General features: G+C 41.6%; 1 protein-coding gene across 3 annotated transcripts in view; it reads right to left on the reverse strand.

Annotated features, from left to right (window-relative positions):
* Positions 1-17,592, reverse strand: part of iqsec3a (IQ motif and Sec7 domain ArfGEF 3a) — an 88,337-nt gene extending 70,745 nt beyond the window's left edge. For 2 of the 3 annotated variants that reach the window (XM_067490471.1, XM_067490472.1), the window contains exon 1: positions 16,694-17,592. In XM_067490471.1, coding sequence (XP_067346572.1) covers positions 16,694-17,274 — 581 coding nt within the window. In that variant the 5' untranslated portion in view covers positions 17,275-17,592. The remainder of the gene's footprint in view (positions 1-16,693) is intronic. The other variant, XM_067490473.1, reaches the window with a different exon arrangement.
* Between the last annotated feature and the right edge of the window lie 204 nt (positions 17,593-17,796).

Here is a 17,796-nt window from a genome sequence, read left to right on the forward strand (position 1 = left end):
GAAAAAAAAAACTACCGTTGTAAGAAATTATGTGGTAAGGTTTAACGGTCAGCTTCAATTGAAGGGTTTCACGGAAAATGAAAATGTGGAGGAAACAACCAGTTTTATTCATAAAGAGCCAATTTCAAAAGCCTGCAGAGTCTAGTCTGGATCATTTTAATAAGCCTGTGATGTGGTTATACGATAATCTCCAAAGACCTAAGCTAATGTTGATTCTACCTTCACATTCCTTACTTGAGTATCTCTGAAACAATCTTGATTCTGTACATTCGATACATTTTACTTAGATTTCGGCTAATCTACGGGTGGAAACTATCTCTCATTTTTCTGTATCTCCTTCACAGCCTTTATAAACCTTACCATTGCTCACCTGCCCACCACTTCATTGTATTTCCTTATTACCTACCAATATCTTCCCTAAACACCTGCTTCCTCCCCTGTAAATCATCAGCCCCAGTATACACAGTAGACTGCTCTCCTCTAAAATGCAACTCTACAGGTAATTTGTGTCATGACTATAAAATGAACCACATAGATATGTTACAGTTGGGTTGTAGTGAACTTTGCCCAAAGTCCGAAGGTCAGGTCCAGTGTGAACCACTTCTGTTGTTTTTGTAACTGTGTTGATGTGTCGTGAGGCAACATAGATGGAATGGCCTTATATTTAAAATGCATTAAAGCAAAACTACATTTTATCCAAACCTAACCATGTTTATTTCATCCCTTACCCACCAAGCACATACTGTTTGCAGGCACCATTTTGGAGCCTCGCACTAAAGAGTCCGTGAGCTGTGACGTGATCCGTGATCTGGCATGAACAAGTAGACACTTAGGACAAGCAATCTGGAAAGGAGTTGGAGTGAGCAGCAGGCTAATTTGCAATGGCTGGTTGAAGGAAATACAGAATAGGTGAGTGTGGGAGGAGAGCAGGGCAGGTGACAGAGGTGTGGAACAAAAAAAATAAAAAATAGCAGGGAAAGGCAGCATGAGTGTGTGTCTGGGTGAAACACAGAATGAAATTTCTGAGCCCGTATCAGTTTAGTTGAAAGACAACTGCAGCCTGGATGTGAGCCACAGGCAGCTTTGTTGCATGATTTACAGCTGTTCTACTAACACTGGACCTGGGTACAGCCAGATGTCTTTTAACAACCAGGACAGAGTTGGACCAACAGAGTTCTAATGTGTGCTCATTTCCATTCTGAAGTAGTCGCAGCTGCCACGGAAAATGGGCAAATCTTGTCAGCTAATGCAAATACAACATCCTATTAGCAGAATTCAGGTTTCTATCATCTTAACTGAGTCTTGTCAGTAGTAATAGTTATATATTTTTTGGTTTCTAATTGCTTTAAATTCACTAAACCCAGTGGTGATACTGCAAACTCATGTTTTTGTCTGCACAGCAGTAAATGATTATAAGAACCAGTGAGCACAGGTCACCTGTAATATCAGGGAAAAGTGCAATGTATTAGTAGAGTTGCAAGCGGAGTGTGAATATTGTCTCATATATTGATGGATGGATAGAATTTGTTTAAAATGTGCATTACGACTGCCTTTGATTGGTGAGTTTAAAAGTGACACTGAGATGGACAGAGACTCAGTGGTTCTTCACCATGGAAATAAACACAGAGACGCAATAACCCACAGTTTCAGAACCATGGACAGAGACACAAACAGATACTGGGTTTGAATGTGGCGTGATTCACGCACACAAAAGTTTCCTTCTGGAAAGTTCCTCTCCTCATTTAAGACAGGAGAGCCGAAATAAAAGGTAGTTCCATGTTTTATAAAGTCAGTTATAGACTCTACTGTTCTATTATTGGCCAAGAAAAGAGCAAAGGTATAAAATTTTAATGTACATGTGAGAAAGCCACGAGTGCCTTGGCTTCTCCGACCCCATCAGCATGTCCTCTCCTTCAACCTGGACACAACTCCCCCACCCCCACTCAGGTCCTCTCTTTTTGTCCATTTTACACTGATTTTCCATTACTCCCTACAACTCCTGATGCTCCAATGCCAGATCCTACAGGCATGGTGTCAATACTGCCAGAAGATGTGGACATTAAAAAAAAATGCTTTCCATATGCTGTGTCCTATCCCTGTACAAGGGACAGAAGAGAGAGGTAATGCTGTTGCCTTTGAATCTTCTCTCTGCCTCTTCCCCATCTTGTGTGTCCCCTAGGAGAGAGTAGACAAAACAAGGAGACCTGTGTGTCTTCTTATAAACCACTTGCAAGAGCACAACTCCTCAAGAACACTCCAAAGATGTTTCACTCTGCTATGAAGTGTAATAATTTATACACAAGGGAAGTTAGAATTCTTAGACCCCTTTTAGACCATGAAATGGCTCAGCCCTGAAAACACAGATTGTTCTGTTTTTGTGCTTTCGCTGTGTAAGGACAAAAAAAAGGAGTGGAGAAAGAGTTTAAAAGGCAGGTTGGTTAGGTCTGACAATACCAGACGGAGCAGGGGAGGGGATGACAGCAAATTAATTCCCATTGTTAGTGGCTCCTCTAATTGTGTTCACCATAACGTCCATGACACCACTATGGACCTTTTTAATAGGTCGAGAACACAGGCAGTCTCTGAAGGGGCGCAGATTAGCGACAGAGTTGGAACAGCACAGCCATTTGTTCGCATAGATATAGGGTGGCTGTTCTGCAGGGCGACGTGAAAAAAAAACATGTTGATAGATGAAAATCGGCTATAATTTTCTTTCCATGCTGAAAAATTACAGTCCTATCAAAGTCTCCATCTCACAGTGTTGGTGCATTAAAATCAGTACTTCATCTGGAAGTACGACATTTCTAATACCAGTAGTAAAACTGTAATTATTATGGACACATGTAACCAGACATTAATCACCGATGCAAAAGAAAACTAACAGTCTACATTTACAAGTAATGCTTTTAAGGAAAATAAAAAATGAGCAGTAATTATTCTACACCAGTGATGTGATTTATGTTGGGCACATTAGCATCCAGATTTTGAGTCTCATTTTGGTTTTGGTCCTCTTTAGAAATGGACAGTCACATGTTTTTTATATCTTTATGTACAATATCCAGGTCGTGTAGTTGTATTTTGATTGCTCATTGCTGCAGTTACTTACTTTAGGATAAATACAGTTTGGCTTCTGGCTGTGTCAATACTGCATTCAGCTATTTGGTCTCTGGTTGCTTACAAAAAACAACTGTGGCAGTTGCCTTTTCATTGCAGTTTATTTATCGCCCTCACACCTTCATATTGTTTGAACTGACTAATTTCTATGCACCTTGAGCAGGCTGACTTGGGAACCATCAGAGCCTCAGATAAGGTGTATTGTGGTTTAATCAAAATACATAACCCAACATATCCAAGTTAGGGCTCGGATGATAAGTCTCTGAAACCAGGATAACTTAGATACAAGTGCTGCTCCTGTTCACTGAGAAGTGCGTGTATGAATAAAAACTACCTAATATCAAAACCTGCTGAGTCTTCTCTTCCTGACACCTCTCATTTGAATTTAATCAATAGGTTTAATTGGCAAGGATGTTCAGCATGCAGCGGGGTTAGTCACTTCTGATGATGAAAGACACGGGCGATGCACACATACTGAGACGCATAACTAACATACATCCACAGAGGCCAAACTGTGTCAATACCTTAAGGACATGTGAGTCTTTGATTTCACCACATTTGGAGGAAAACACCTCGCAGGAAAGTAAGGCGGGATGGAAGGAGTATAAACTCTTTTTATCTTTTAAAGCACCTTCCTTTTGATTCATCTTAACCATCTGTCGTTTTCCACTTTGATCTCTGGCTCCTCGTGATTTTCTCTCCATTATTTTTGCCATTTCTCTGCAGTGTTTCACTATCACCTCTATCTTTGCCCAAAAAAGAGCCTGGCAGCATTTTATGACAATTTTCCTTTATGCCTTTAAAAGGCACAGCTGTACCACAGAGATACCACTTACTCCACCGAAACTGTAAAAAGTCAACTGTCAAGTCATATATCATGAATCTGTTCACGCAAAAACAAGTTGTACGAGTATGAGAACATCAGGAGCTATAATTTCCTAATGAATCTGTCTTTTGCTCTCTCACACACACACACACAGCCCCTGTGATGACAATTCACCCTTTCCTATGTTCAGGATTATGCAAACATTTGCTCTACAAGAGATCAGCATCAATTCTTCTCCACACATCTGAATCAGACAAGACCTCAAACTGATGCCTCCAGTTTCTACCACACACCCTCGAACAGTGCACGCTGTTTAAGCTTCAGCTCCGGCATTGATCAAAGTGAACTCGCATGACCTGCTTTCTGATCTTCCACACCATTGACTCAGTTCCATCGTGGCATGAGCTCGCTAATACCACCTATATAAACAACGAAATCAACTTTTAGGTTTTTGTAAGCTCCTCCACACACTGGGTATGTTTGAGACGGAGTGAAATCTGCACACCATGATTTCACTGTATTTTGTTTTAACTTCTTGTGTCTAATGGGTTTGTCGATGCCCTCCTACTCGTGTTGAAATCAGCTTTATTGTGTCAATAGATCTCTGGCTTACTCAAACCGGCTCAAGGCAGGAAAAGATCTGTGTCTGCTGAAGTGATACACTTTGAATCATTGGACGGAGTGAGAGAGAGGGAGAGGAGGGATCAAAGCTCTTAATAATTGACGGATTAGTTTTCACGGACCATTTCCTTGGCAGTGAGGGATAAAAACATTCAGTCATTGAATTGACATAATGTGCAGCGTTAGAGTCTGCCCCTGAAGGCCAAACATGGTAAATACAAATAGAGTTGACCTTGAAGGAAACAAATATATTGTACAAATACATAGCAAGAGTGGTAAGGCTGAGGCATTTTAGCTTTTATGGCAAATAGCACAAAAAGAGACTGTCGTGTTTGTTGCACTTATTTCCCTTCTTTATTTTTGCTGATGCAAGAGTTTTGTTTTGAATAAATGCATTTTATAGTCAAGGTCAAAGTCAGACTAAGAGGAAATTTTAAAATGGGAGAGAAAAACATTCATATACAGTAGCAACGCATATTTATTTCCCACCTGGCAAAAAGAAAGAAAGAGAAAAGGGCACTCTGCAGTACATTAGCAGTAGAATCCTAATACATCACATACCTTACCCAAGTCGGCTCGTCTCATGCCAGTATTACTAGAAGCACTCTGATCATGTTCAAAAAAATGACACTCGATGTTTTTATAGTGCTTCACTTCCATTTAACAAATTGGAAGTCGCTGCGAGCACTAGTTTATCACTGTTTAACAGGCTAAAAACCTGCCCGAGAGAAATAAAGTGTACGCACATGCACCGTGCATCCTGGTGGTGTGTGCATAATTTAGCGAGGTGAAGATGATGTATTAAACATGATTGTGCGGAGGATTATTAGCAAATAATAAAATAAATAAATAAATAAATCCTCAAACTAGATCAGGCATGTTGTGTGAGCTGTCAGCCTACAGTCCCATATCAATTCCGTTGCACACACGCACAGTGAAATCCCTGAAAGGTTTACGCCAGCATGGACTCTTGGACCATCCCAAGTGATTTAGCTCGCCTTCTGAAAGTGAGAGGGAGAGAGCTAGAGACGGCAGGACCAATTTTCCCAGGAGAAAAGTAACAAAGGAAAAGGAATTGTATTCAGTCTTAAAAAAAACTCCTGACTGTGCCAGCGTCAGGGAAGCTGCAACATCTGAGCTTTATTCACACTTTATCTGTCTAACTGTGGCCTACTTGAATCCTCTGCAGCAAATGCTGCAACTGAATTTATGCTGAATCATGTCTGATGGAGACAGGCGTCTATCTCTTTAGATCCCAGTTAAAACAAAGAACCTAACTTTGATTGAAGTTAGTGAGAGCACTGGGCCTGTTCACACATTTTATTTGATTTAACTGCAGGACAACTATCAGCAATGTTGCAACAGTTTCGGGACATTTTTCTATGTAAGTGCTCTGAAAGATATAAAAGTCACTGGTGAATGTCAAGTTTTGATGTCATCCCTTCAAAATCAAACAGGGTCCTTCTAGACTCTCAACATTTTGCACTCTTCTTCAACTCATCTCGCAACTGTTAGTCCCTTTTCAATGAAACTTAAAAGAGACATTTTTTCATTGAGGAGGCAAAACAAGCAGAGAGGAGTGAGCAGAGCCTGGGGGGGAGAACAGGAGCAAACCACTTCCTTGCTTTCGTCTGTCAGCCAGAGATTCGTCAGCTGAAGGGGTTTGAGGGTCACACAGTCCACAAGCTCAGTATATTTCTAATGGACATTTTGAGTCAGAAATCAAATATGCTGTTTTTCAGCCAAATATGACGCAAGACTGGGATAGATACAAGGGTTTTCTGTCTGTGTACAGTGGCAGAGATGCAAAGGCAGGAACCCAGAGAAATGCAGATTTACCTTACACACTTTGTTAGCTAGCTACTCCAGCTGAAACTATTCTTATACTGTTATCATCTGTTACAAATATGCTCACTTTTTGAAGAAATCACTGGAACCAAATTAGCAAATGTCATTTAGTTTTTACATCTGAACTAAACCTATACTAAAATATATATTTCATTATAAATATGATCTAGAACTGCCTTTACGGTGCAATGCCACATGACACCTGCAAGCATAATGGCGCTATATGCCAATATTTCAGGGTATGTAGCCACTCGGGTGCAATTTCAATGGGTTGTTTATTACCTGAGGGGGCAGCACAGTGATGTAGGTTAGCAAAGCAGGAATCAAGGGGCCTCCATCTGACCAGTGAATTGACACAGTTTTACTGGGACTTCTCTTCCAAAGACAAGGCAATTGAGGTTGACTGGTGACTCTAGATTCCCTGAGTGTGAACATGGGCAGGATGAGAGTTAATCTGAAATTATTCTCATACTCTTTCAAAATGCCATTAATATGCCACTACTTGCTGGTTAATAATAACCTAAAAATAACCTTTATTCAAGATTCTGTTGTCAGATGTATAAGTTTTTGTTTTTTACAGCATCAAGGTGCTTGGAGATTTTAACCAGGTTTGTGTTAACAATATTTTTTTCCCTTTCATTTTTACTGTTATTAATGCAAACAACATGTGACTGCAGGATTCCCACATTTCCTTTTAACAATGCATCATGTTCCTGACATTGTAGCTGTCCAGCTACATGTACATTCACCAGCACGATGAGATCAACACAACTAGCAGTAACACCAATAGAATGGTGAAAATCTGTTCCACCATAATGTTAAAAGGCCTCACTGAATACAAGAGCATGTGTGTTTCTAGGAGCCAGAGAAAAACAAAACACACAATTACAGTCACACCATTTTCCGTGAAATAAGCAGTTTCCTACTGTTTTCATCTAATCTCCAGCTGGTGCCTCTACTATTGAGCAGGTTTTCGCTGCTCATATCGAGCATCAAGCTACACTGCGTTGCTGCAGGGCCATCTGCTGAAGACTTGGCAGCGGGTCACATTTCACCGATATTTTCTATGCTTCATGCTGGCAGCTATCAAACTGACATGGTTGTCATATAAAAGCTGGGTGTGGGCTGATTTACTCCGTCACCAACAGTGCTCACACTGTACATTTTGTGCTGAAAAAAATGATTGTATGTTGTACATTATAGGAGCAGTGACAAACAGCCGGAATGTCCGAAAAACGATTTTCTTGAAAAAAGGAGAAAAGGATTTTGCCCTTAGAAAAGTAAAAGAAGGAGTTAGAGAAGGCATGTAGGCAGACGATGGGGGAGGCAGGACAACAAACAAAAGAAACCACTACATCATCCACATACAATAACTTCTTCCCTCCGGTTCCCATACATATGATTCATTCATACTTCACATACTGCTTGACTTATTTGTTTTTATTTTAGGATCTGAGCCAAGATAAAGTGTCCATTGACATCACTGAGGGAGACATTGGCCCCTCCCCCTGGCACTGCACACCCGATGATGTAATCCTGGCAAACCGTTGACAGACAGCACATTGATGATATAACAACAGCACTGGAGACGGGCAAGATGCTTTTACAGTAATTTGAATGTGAAGACAATCTAGTGTGAGGCAAGCCCAATCACTCACTAATTATTACATGGAACACGCCGCTGTTAGTCACGTCTACTGAAATGAAAATAAAGATGAAATTGTGCATTTAACCAAGCAGTAACAAGTATGGAGTGTAAACCAGCAACATTTATGCGAAACAAGGGACAAAGCAATCAGTAATACGTCCATGAAAAACAGTGAAAAAAGTGAGTGAATTAGTAGCAGAAGGGGGTGTCCCCCGTTTTCTTTTTTCTTTTGCACAGTACGATAAATCATGGTTGAGATTGTGTGATGTGCTGAGAAGATCAGGAAAGCTGATTGGACATGCCGTGCCTGTTCTGATAAGCTCTGCACTGCCCTGCAGCCGTAGGTGGATGGCTTTGAACATTAGTGTGGGTCGTAAAGTTAACCACACCTGACATTTCCCTAGGCAAGTGTGTGCCTCTGCGTGGGTGTGTGGGTTTGTGTGGCTCGAGTAGACAGTGCTGTAGCAGACGGGGACATTATGTTGGATAGGGAACAATGGCCGACAAATAGACCCCAATATCACTCAGGGCAGTAATAACTTACCGTATATTGTATATTATGAAAATGTAGCCACCAAATTTAGCAGTGTGGTATGTGTGTACCTAATTCTCACAGAGGGTTAAAACTGAAAAGAGCAATTAGTCCAGTTCTGGAGGACAAGGGAGGCTGTTCATACCAAGCCATTCTCTGAGTTTCACTTAGATAAAGCTGAAGATGAGAGCACACTATTTATTATTGGACGTTTTTCATGTTATAAAACATTAATTTGGAGATTAATATTATTGTGTAATGTAACGTATTAGACAAATGTAAATAAACTACCGTAGAAATATGCAACTCAACCTATAGCTCTAGGGACTCAAAATCAATGCACTCTGCTGCAGCAAGCCCAGCATTTACCTGCTTCTGGAACATATTTCTACTGGTAGTACTCCTACTGCTACTACTTATAATAATAATAATAATAATAATAATAATAATAATAATAATAATAATAATAATAATAATAATAATAATAATAATCATAATCATAATCATAATCATAATCAATATTTTAAAAATGTTAAAAGCTTTTAACTTTTTGTTAAAATTACCAGCACCTATCAACCGCTATAAACAATTATGTAGTAATGCAATATTGGTGCAAACAAAATCACACACAGTTTGATATTTAATCAGTTTGCTCAGCCCTGACACGAAACCATCATTTAACCACTTGCCTGACCCCCTTTAGACACACATAAGCTCACTCAAAACACACACACACACACACACACACACACACACACACACACACGGTACAAAACAATCAGAATTGCCTGTTGAGAGATTTCAGTGCTTAGCTCTCAGGAGGTCAAATCTCTGTGACAGATGCGTGGACATTTTTCCATAACTGTGCACCGTTCCATCTTTCAAACAACATTTAGCTCATAAGCTCACTGTCCACTGAGAGTCGTGCCACAGCATCATCTGCTCTTGAGGAATATTACTGACATAGAGTACTTACAAATTATTAATAATTTCCAGTGTGTGGTCAACACATACATTTTTTTCATGCTTCACTTATCACATTTGCACCATTGTCTTCATTGCACAATGACAAACTGTGCAGTTAATAAAAGGTTATTTTTCATGCACATGTAAAAAAAGTTGCCTGTCCTGTATTGCTATTGTATTGCACATTGCAATTTACCGATACTTCTACTTTCATAGTTTTAATACCACATCAAGGTGTGTACACATTGGAACTTGCTGATAATATTTTTATGCCAGGGTGTGTCATAATATGTGTCAGCTAAAAGGGGATGGATAGGGAGGAAAGCTTTGATTATTTAATAAAATGATCTGCTTACATTATGCAATCAGACTGAGTGATGCCAGATGACAACACTGATGTCATTTCCATTTGTAACCACAACTCTGAAATATGTAGATTGCATACTAATGGCACACACGCTCTGCTGATTGCTCATTAGGTCAACTGTTCATTTGCATGGGGAAGAGATGAAATGCATCAGTCAGATGAGTGAATAATTTAAAGGGGCATTTCACTATGCAGTTAGTGCACATGATTAACTATGAAAATATATCATGCAAAGCTGTAATAGCGGGGGTGGGGCAATATTTACATAAAGCAGATGATGTCATATGAGGCATGTTGCCCGAGTGACAGAGGTCTGACAGCTGACAGCCATGTTTAGAAAAATGAGGCTTGAGCCAAGCGTTGTCATTTGATTGATTTGGATTTCAAGAGGCAGAGGACACTTGAAAGAAACTGTTTGAGGATGAAAGTGGCACATTGGGACACATCACCCCTGTGGAAGTCTCAATGTTTTTTGAGGAAGTATTCAGTCTTTGCCCTGTATTTAACTATTTACCCTGTACTGTCAGTCTGTTTTTATACCTACATGCAGCTGTTCAGCTGAATCAACCCCTTCCTGCAGTTTCAAACAAAACATCCAGCAAAACCTAAAAAGTTTGGCAAGGCAGCGAGAATATACCAGTTATCAGAAGCTGTGAAAACTGACACATATGCAGCAATTACTATTTATAAATGATTTGTGTTTTGTCATTGTACTTTTTAAAAGACACATTTTTTTACAATTGTGTCATGATGATGTGGCCTTTATTTTAACACCGAGAAATTCAGGAAAAGCATTCTGACTGTTGATTGTTATCCGGTGTCTCAGACTGTTTGTCACTTTACACAATTTGCTGAAACACAATATGATTCCATTCAGTAGTGGTGATATGCAAACAAAACTTGATCAAACAACACCTCGTCCAAGGCCCACATCCTTGATTACCACACACACACACGGCTGGATTACAGACAACTGGGACTGTCTTTCGCCTGACTCAACTTGTGCATGAAAGCTGCTAATACTTTACCATAGAGTCAGGAATCACCCGGCAGCTACATCCTCTGAGAAATGAAGCAATTTAAAAGCACCACGCACCAAATGTGATATTCATGATTTGGATTGCAGCAGTAGAGCCGAGCCACCCTGTCATAACTGAAGGGGGCAGAGGAACGAGGAGGAGAGGAAAATCTACCTCTCTAGTAATGGTAGGGAGGGAAAGAAAGAGAAAATGGGACAGAAGAGAAAAAGAAGGAGAAGTATTTAAAGGAGCTCCCATACTCATCTATCAACCATCCACTGTATATGTGCTACTCTCCAACCCCACCTGACCTTCTTCTTCAGGAGACAAACCTGTGGAGAAACAGTGGAGCTACTTTTCTTTCATGCTCCAGAGAGAGGACGTGATTATTCTTTACAGTCTGATCCCCTCCAGCAAAGAGCAACTTACTACTGGGGCTATTGTGCCAAGGTTTTATGATGTCTGCTCTGAAAATTATGCCATCATAGGTAAATAAATGCAGGCAAATATAAACAATCAATTTTTACCCATTACATTTCCCTTCCCCAGTATTTATAGAATATTTTAGGATGCCTCCGTTTAGTTCTGCAAACTGCTGTTATCAATTTCTCTCTCTCAGCTGCAGCAGACAGGTGATATCAGCCAAAAAAAAAAAAGACAAGTTTAACCTTGTGTAAGTTCTGCCTTGCTGCTACAAAGTCAAACTTAAGTATATCATTTAGAGAAAAGGCCCATGATAGATGTTGAACAAAAGTAATAGTACGGATGTAAGACTGGGAGGACAAGGGTTTTCAAAGGAATTAGCAGAGCTGGTGGAGCGTGTGCTGGCAAAGACCAAGGTTTATTGATCTGGAACAAGTGGACACTCCAGCATCCAGCAGGCAGTCAGCAATTAACATTATGCTTCTGTGCATCCATTTTTTACATTTTATATTTGGAAGACATTTATTCAAAGCAATCCAAGTAAAGACGGTCCCTTAAGATTGAATCCACTGGCTGGATGTGTCCTTTCTCTGCAGAGTTTGCATGTTCTCCCCGTACCCAGGCTTCCTCCCAAAGTCCGAAGACATGCATGCTGGGTTAACTGGTCACTCTAAATTGCCAGTAGGTGTGAGTGTGAATGGTTGTCTGTCTGTGTATGTCTCTCTGCAGTGGCCCTGAGATAGACTGGAGACCTGTCCAGGGTGGATCCTGCCTCTTAGCCTATTACAGGTGGGATAGGCTCCAGCCCCACGTGACCGTGAACGGGAAACGTTTTTACAGATAATAGATGGATGGATGGATGGATGAACACAACATAAACTTGGGGATCAGTGTCTTTCCTAAGGGCACTTCAATAGCTAGACAGGAGGGGGCATCGGTAGAAGCACACTACTTGCACTGAAATTACTGCAATGCAGGAAAGTGTGAAGACGTTGGGGAAGATGGTCTGTAAACTTTACAGTGTTGTGCAGCCAGGCTCTTTCTGTCACCCTAGTCTTTGCAATGTGCCTCATACTGTTGGCAGTAGTCAAACCCTTATGAACCTCACTTCAGGACAAGAATCAGTGTCGATCCAACGTGCTGGGAGAGAGACTACTCTCATTTGCTAAGCTTATCAGCCTTTTTCTTAGAAGAAGGTATAGATCATCTGTGGTGAGCTATACCTTCTTCTAAGAAAGAAGAGAGAGGTGTGAAAACAGTAAGCTAAAGCTGCTATGTTTGCAGTTTGTACTATATCCACAGCCCCAGGTCTTCTGCTTTCTCTTCCTCTTACACAGGTGCTAGTTAGCTGCTGATTGTAATCTTTGCAGCGCCAATTGTTGGCCTGGACAAAGCTGATTTGAGGCAATGCAGGACGTCCCCGTTTGAACAGGTTAAACTGACTGTGGAACAGGAGCTGGACTGAAACCCTGTCCACCACAACCTTTAAAAACCACCAGGTGGATTTGTTTTTGTTGCTGATCTGTCTAAATCTTCTGACTTTGTGGGAGGCAGACAGACAGCAGACAAGCTCCTTGAGGTAAAGAAAGACCCTGGGCTTTCCACCGCAGGCAATGGGACAGCTGCCTATCAGACCCACATGGGCTTCTACACACTGAAACCCACCACCTCGCTCACATTGCAGCCCCCAGGTGAAAGTCAGGGGATGGGTTAAGTGTTGGAGAGCCTGATTCTAACAGGATGCTACTGAATGCTGATCCAGACTGCAGAGGTGGCTATGAACTGCTGATTGTAGGAGAACACAGAAATGGGGAGGGAAACAGAGACAGGAGCAGATGTGGCACAGGAGAAATTGTTCGGTGCAAGGGAAAATAAGGCAACAGCAAAGAAAGGAGATGGAGTAATAAGTGTAGATAAAAGTGCAATTTTTTTAATTTTTTGTTTTTAGTTTTTGGCTGGGAAGAACAAGCCAAAGATTTAGATAAAATAAGGATAGGAGGCTGTGAAAGTGGGAGGCAGAGTTAACAGAGAGTCAGGATTGCTGAAGGCTCCCCTCAGATCACACAGGCCATGTAAAAATCTTCCGTAGCCCGAGAAACGCAATTGCAACACTTCAGACTCTGTAAAAACTTTGAGCTCGCGCCACACAACATGTTTTCATCATTCAGTGCCACTGGAGAAGATGAGGAATGCACAGTGTGAGTGAGAGAGCATTTCATTTTTCATTTAGAGCTTTGCAAATGGATTTTTTTCTGCTCCTGTTTAATCGAGAAAAAAACACACAGGTGAAATCGATTCAAAATTCAAATGGAAACTCAATAGACAAATAGTTGTTTGCATGTGTGCTTTCTTGTCGTTTACTTCCTTGTTGTTACTTCTCAGCACCGGAACACATCCTTGTTATCGAAATGAAATCTCTGTAGCTGAGGTTGGATTTGCAGACTTTCTTTTTTGTGCATGGCCCCAATCTTGTTAGAAGAGTCTTGCTTCTCCTCTGACACTGACAGCACCATCATACACCATCTTGTCTGACCAGGATCAATGCTCTAAATGATAATTACAGTGCTGTGTCACGTCTTGTCTTTCATGTCTCACTGCTTACATTGAGGATATGATGCTATACAGTATTGTCTCTCTTTCAAGTCCACTTTCTCTTATTGCTTGTCAGTCTGCTGAACTCTCAGTTGGCATGGTTGGTAGGTCACATATAAAACCCTTATTGAATCCCCTATTGACAACTAAACTCTTTGTGTGTCACTATCTGAGTGCATGCGTGTGACAGTGCTTGTGCTATTTCTAGTATTCATCCTAATGTGTACTTTTCCGGACCCTGTGTTCTTTAGGAATTATGTCTTAATGGTACAATAAATCAATCTGGATTAACAGAAAACAATGCAAACGCATCTGAGCGGAACAGATGGGTGCAGCAACGTGTACGCGTGTGTGTGAGAGAGAGAGCGTCTCCAGCAGAAGCAATTCATGTGACCTTGATAGTGGCTAGCAAAGAACATTCAGCACCATGGACGCTTCTGAAGCACATATGCTTTTTGTGTTTTGTTTATGGCTTTAAAGCACCTAATCACATGGGATTTAAGTGCTGTTGCTTCTCTGCAGTGTCGAAAATGCATTTAATGTTGCAAGAAACCAATATTTTCAATATCAAACATGTTCTTAACTAATTCAATATCAACTGCCTGTTAAGCCTTCTCTGCAGCAGGCCCCGGAAGATTTGTGACAGTAAACAAATGTAGCAAATTGCAACAAGATATTAATGGAAAAGTTGATGTAGCCTGAATAAAACCCTTGATTAAAATATAAGCATATGAAGACAAACTTAAGTGGCCACAACAAAAGGTAATGCTGCAGTTTGTCAGAAGAAGACAGATAATTAATTGCTAATTTGCCTAAATGACACAATAGTAAATATCAAAGACTCACATTTGAAAACAGAGTCATTGCAGTGAAAAATGTCCGGTTTTCATGGTAGATACTCTTCAAAGTTCAAAGCTGTGATGCAGCACCTTTTCAGAATTATTGCTAGCCCTCCCAGCCGAGGCCCGGCCGTCACATTTCAAAACAGCTGGATCCAACAGGTAATATAGAAGGGGATGACAAGACCAGTGGACAAACAGTGAGGGAAACCTCTCAACGCTGAGATGAGTAAATGACTGTGAAAGCTGATTCAGACACTGTTAATGTTCCCTCAGTGATTAAATGGAGGAGATGCTTTTCACAAGTGTTTGATTAGGTTTGTGTTTATGTTAAAAATGTCTATTGTCTTATATGAAATTGTCACAACTTCTAAATGCAATACTGAAAACAGCATTGACCTTAAAATTCCTGCATGCATCCGGTTCTAATACTGTGTGCGTTATGATATTCGCTATAATACCAATATGATTATATTATAACTGAAGCAGGTTATTTTATTCTCTGTGCCAGTGTCAAATGCATTTAATGTTGCAAGAAACCATTATTTTCACTATCAAACATGTTCTTAATGAATTCAATATAAACTGCCTGTTAAGCCAAGTTCTTGTGTTCAAATGTTGTGTTTACTCTGACAAATGACAAAGAAAATCATTGTTTCATCAAATATCCTAAATTGAGCTCACTTTGTTTTTTTTTCCCCTCTAATGTTTTTTAATGCCCCAAAATTAAAGTAGCACAATTCTGTTTATGATACTACAAAGTCAAGACTGACTCAGGATGTCTACAGACAAAATATGAGCTTATTAAAGCTTAATATAACTCTGGAGTGGCTGTAAGGCTCTTTTAAGCAACGGCTAACATCTTTCTGCCTTTGCTTTTATTCGCTATAGGTGTAGCTTCTTTTAACCTGTATCCTAATGAGCCACTAACTGTTTATGGGACCAGGGGGTTCAAATAAGTGGATGTAAAAAGTGCAAACATTTTTCTTAAAGACGGTGATATGCCTTTAGGAGTTGGCACTTTGCTTGTTTAAAATTGTGCTTTTATGTTTTTATGTCACCAGTGTCTCTCCCTGCACCTGTGAAATCATTGCCTCAGGCGTCACTATTTTAATGAATATTCGGCTCATTCCACATTCAAAGTGGGGAAAACACAGGAGGGGGGGGATGAAAACAGAGTGGTATCTGCACCACAATGAGCAACAACTCTAAGGCATCAGAACAACCAAAACACAGACCATAACCAACTTTAGTTCTAGTTAAGAAAACGCTTCGTCTCCAGTGTCCAGCCCCACTTATTAGTGACAGTCTGCTCTGATGCAGAACTAACAAACCAGCAGCCCTGGTGCACAAAATCAATAGCCATTAACCATGCAATTAATTTAACAGGGCACCAACTGAATTAATAATGTAAAAATGCAGGAGCTTAAATTACCTGTCAGAAAATTAAGCCTCAGCTTGACAGAGGATGCAAAGGTAATCAGAGGTAAATCATGGGCAACCCACCTTGACTCGCACAGTGTCTATACAATATTACTTTGCAATGAGTTTTCACTCTCACAGTTTTCTGGCCAAACACGTGGAGGTTAGAAAAATTAGGTTAGAAAAATCTGCCAAACCCACTGCAAAAATATCTTATTGCGGTCACTGAGTGCAATATTTAGGCTTGGTGACGGTCTCATCCACCTGACAGTGGAGTGAAATTGTGTGTTTGACACACAGTGCTGGTTCTGGCACTGAAGAAAAATGTAATTTTGGAAAAGGCAGATGACCACATTATGTCAAGAGAAGCTAAATTTCTAATTGGAGGATTTTTTAATCTGTGAAGACCCTATGATAAATCTCTGGTTAGGATGGACATTTGTCTTTGCAACGCAAAATGCATGAAAGCTACTTACTCAGCTTTCCTGGCCAGTCCAACTGAGCGGCAGAGAGTGGTAGGAGTCTGCGGAACCAGAGACTTGCAGCAGGGGCTTCTCTTGTCCTCCTCGGCAGAGTCCGGGCTGACTTGGCTCGCTTTAGGCGACTGAGGCGAGGTGGGGACGAGCTGCAGCTGCTGCGGGTGGTGGGAGGACGTCGCAGGCGGGGCCGAGTGCTGCTGATGCTGGGCCGAAAGACCGGGAATCTGCTGCTGCTGCTGCTGCGGCGGCGGCGGCGGCGGATGCAGCTGCGCCTGCTGGCCGAGGTGAGACGCCGCTTTGGTGCTCCCCGCGTGCTGATGGAGATGGGCCGGCGCCTGGGGACTTGCGCTGCGGTGAGCCGGGTGGTGGTGGTGGTGATGTTGAGCAGGCTGCTGGACGCAGTGATGGGGGGGATCCCTCAACTGTCGGTTCTCTCCGATCAGGTCCTCCACCTTTCGCTCGAGCTCGTCGATGCGTTGGCGCTGCGTCTGGATCAGGCTTTGCTGGTTCTGGACGATGGTGGTGAGCTCCTTTAGGTAAAGAACGGCTTTCATTGGATTATCCAACAGGCTCTCCATCACTGGCTGTAGCTGTGGCCGTGTGCCCGGCTAGGTTCACTTCCTCTTCAGCTGTTTGGGGCGCTACGATCCGACGATGGGGCCTGGGAACAGTACGTAACTGCGATGCTCTGGCTGCCGTCTGACGCCTCTACGCTCTGGTGGGGTTGGGTAGTCTCTCTTTCTCTCTCTCTCTCTCTTTCCCTTTCCCTCACTCCCCCTTTCTCTCTCTCTCTCTCACACACACAGAGATTAATGTTGCTGATGCACGGGACGGAATCAGCATCAGCGGACTGCGAAGCGAGGCTGTAGTGGACGGGTGACGTCAGCTCGCACGGAAGCTGTGGAGCCGTTTTATAGGGCAACGTAATGTTCTAACCAGCCTCTTTCCCTGGATTAAATCGACTTTAGTGAATCCCGGAAGATTCCAGCTCTCACGTTTAGCAACTGAGCTGCGCTGTGTGGGAACTTAGCATGCAGCGTAAACATCTGTCAGCAGGAACATTCTGAGCTCAAACAATGCGCAGATTCACTGTGTCAACA

The sequence above is a fragment of the Channa argus genome, chromosome 21, assembly GCF_033026475.1.
Source record: "Channa argus isolate prfri chromosome 21, Channa argus male v1.0, whole genome shotgun sequence".
NCBI lineage: Eukaryota > Metazoa > Chordata > Actinopteri > Anabantiformes > Channidae > Channa > Channa argus.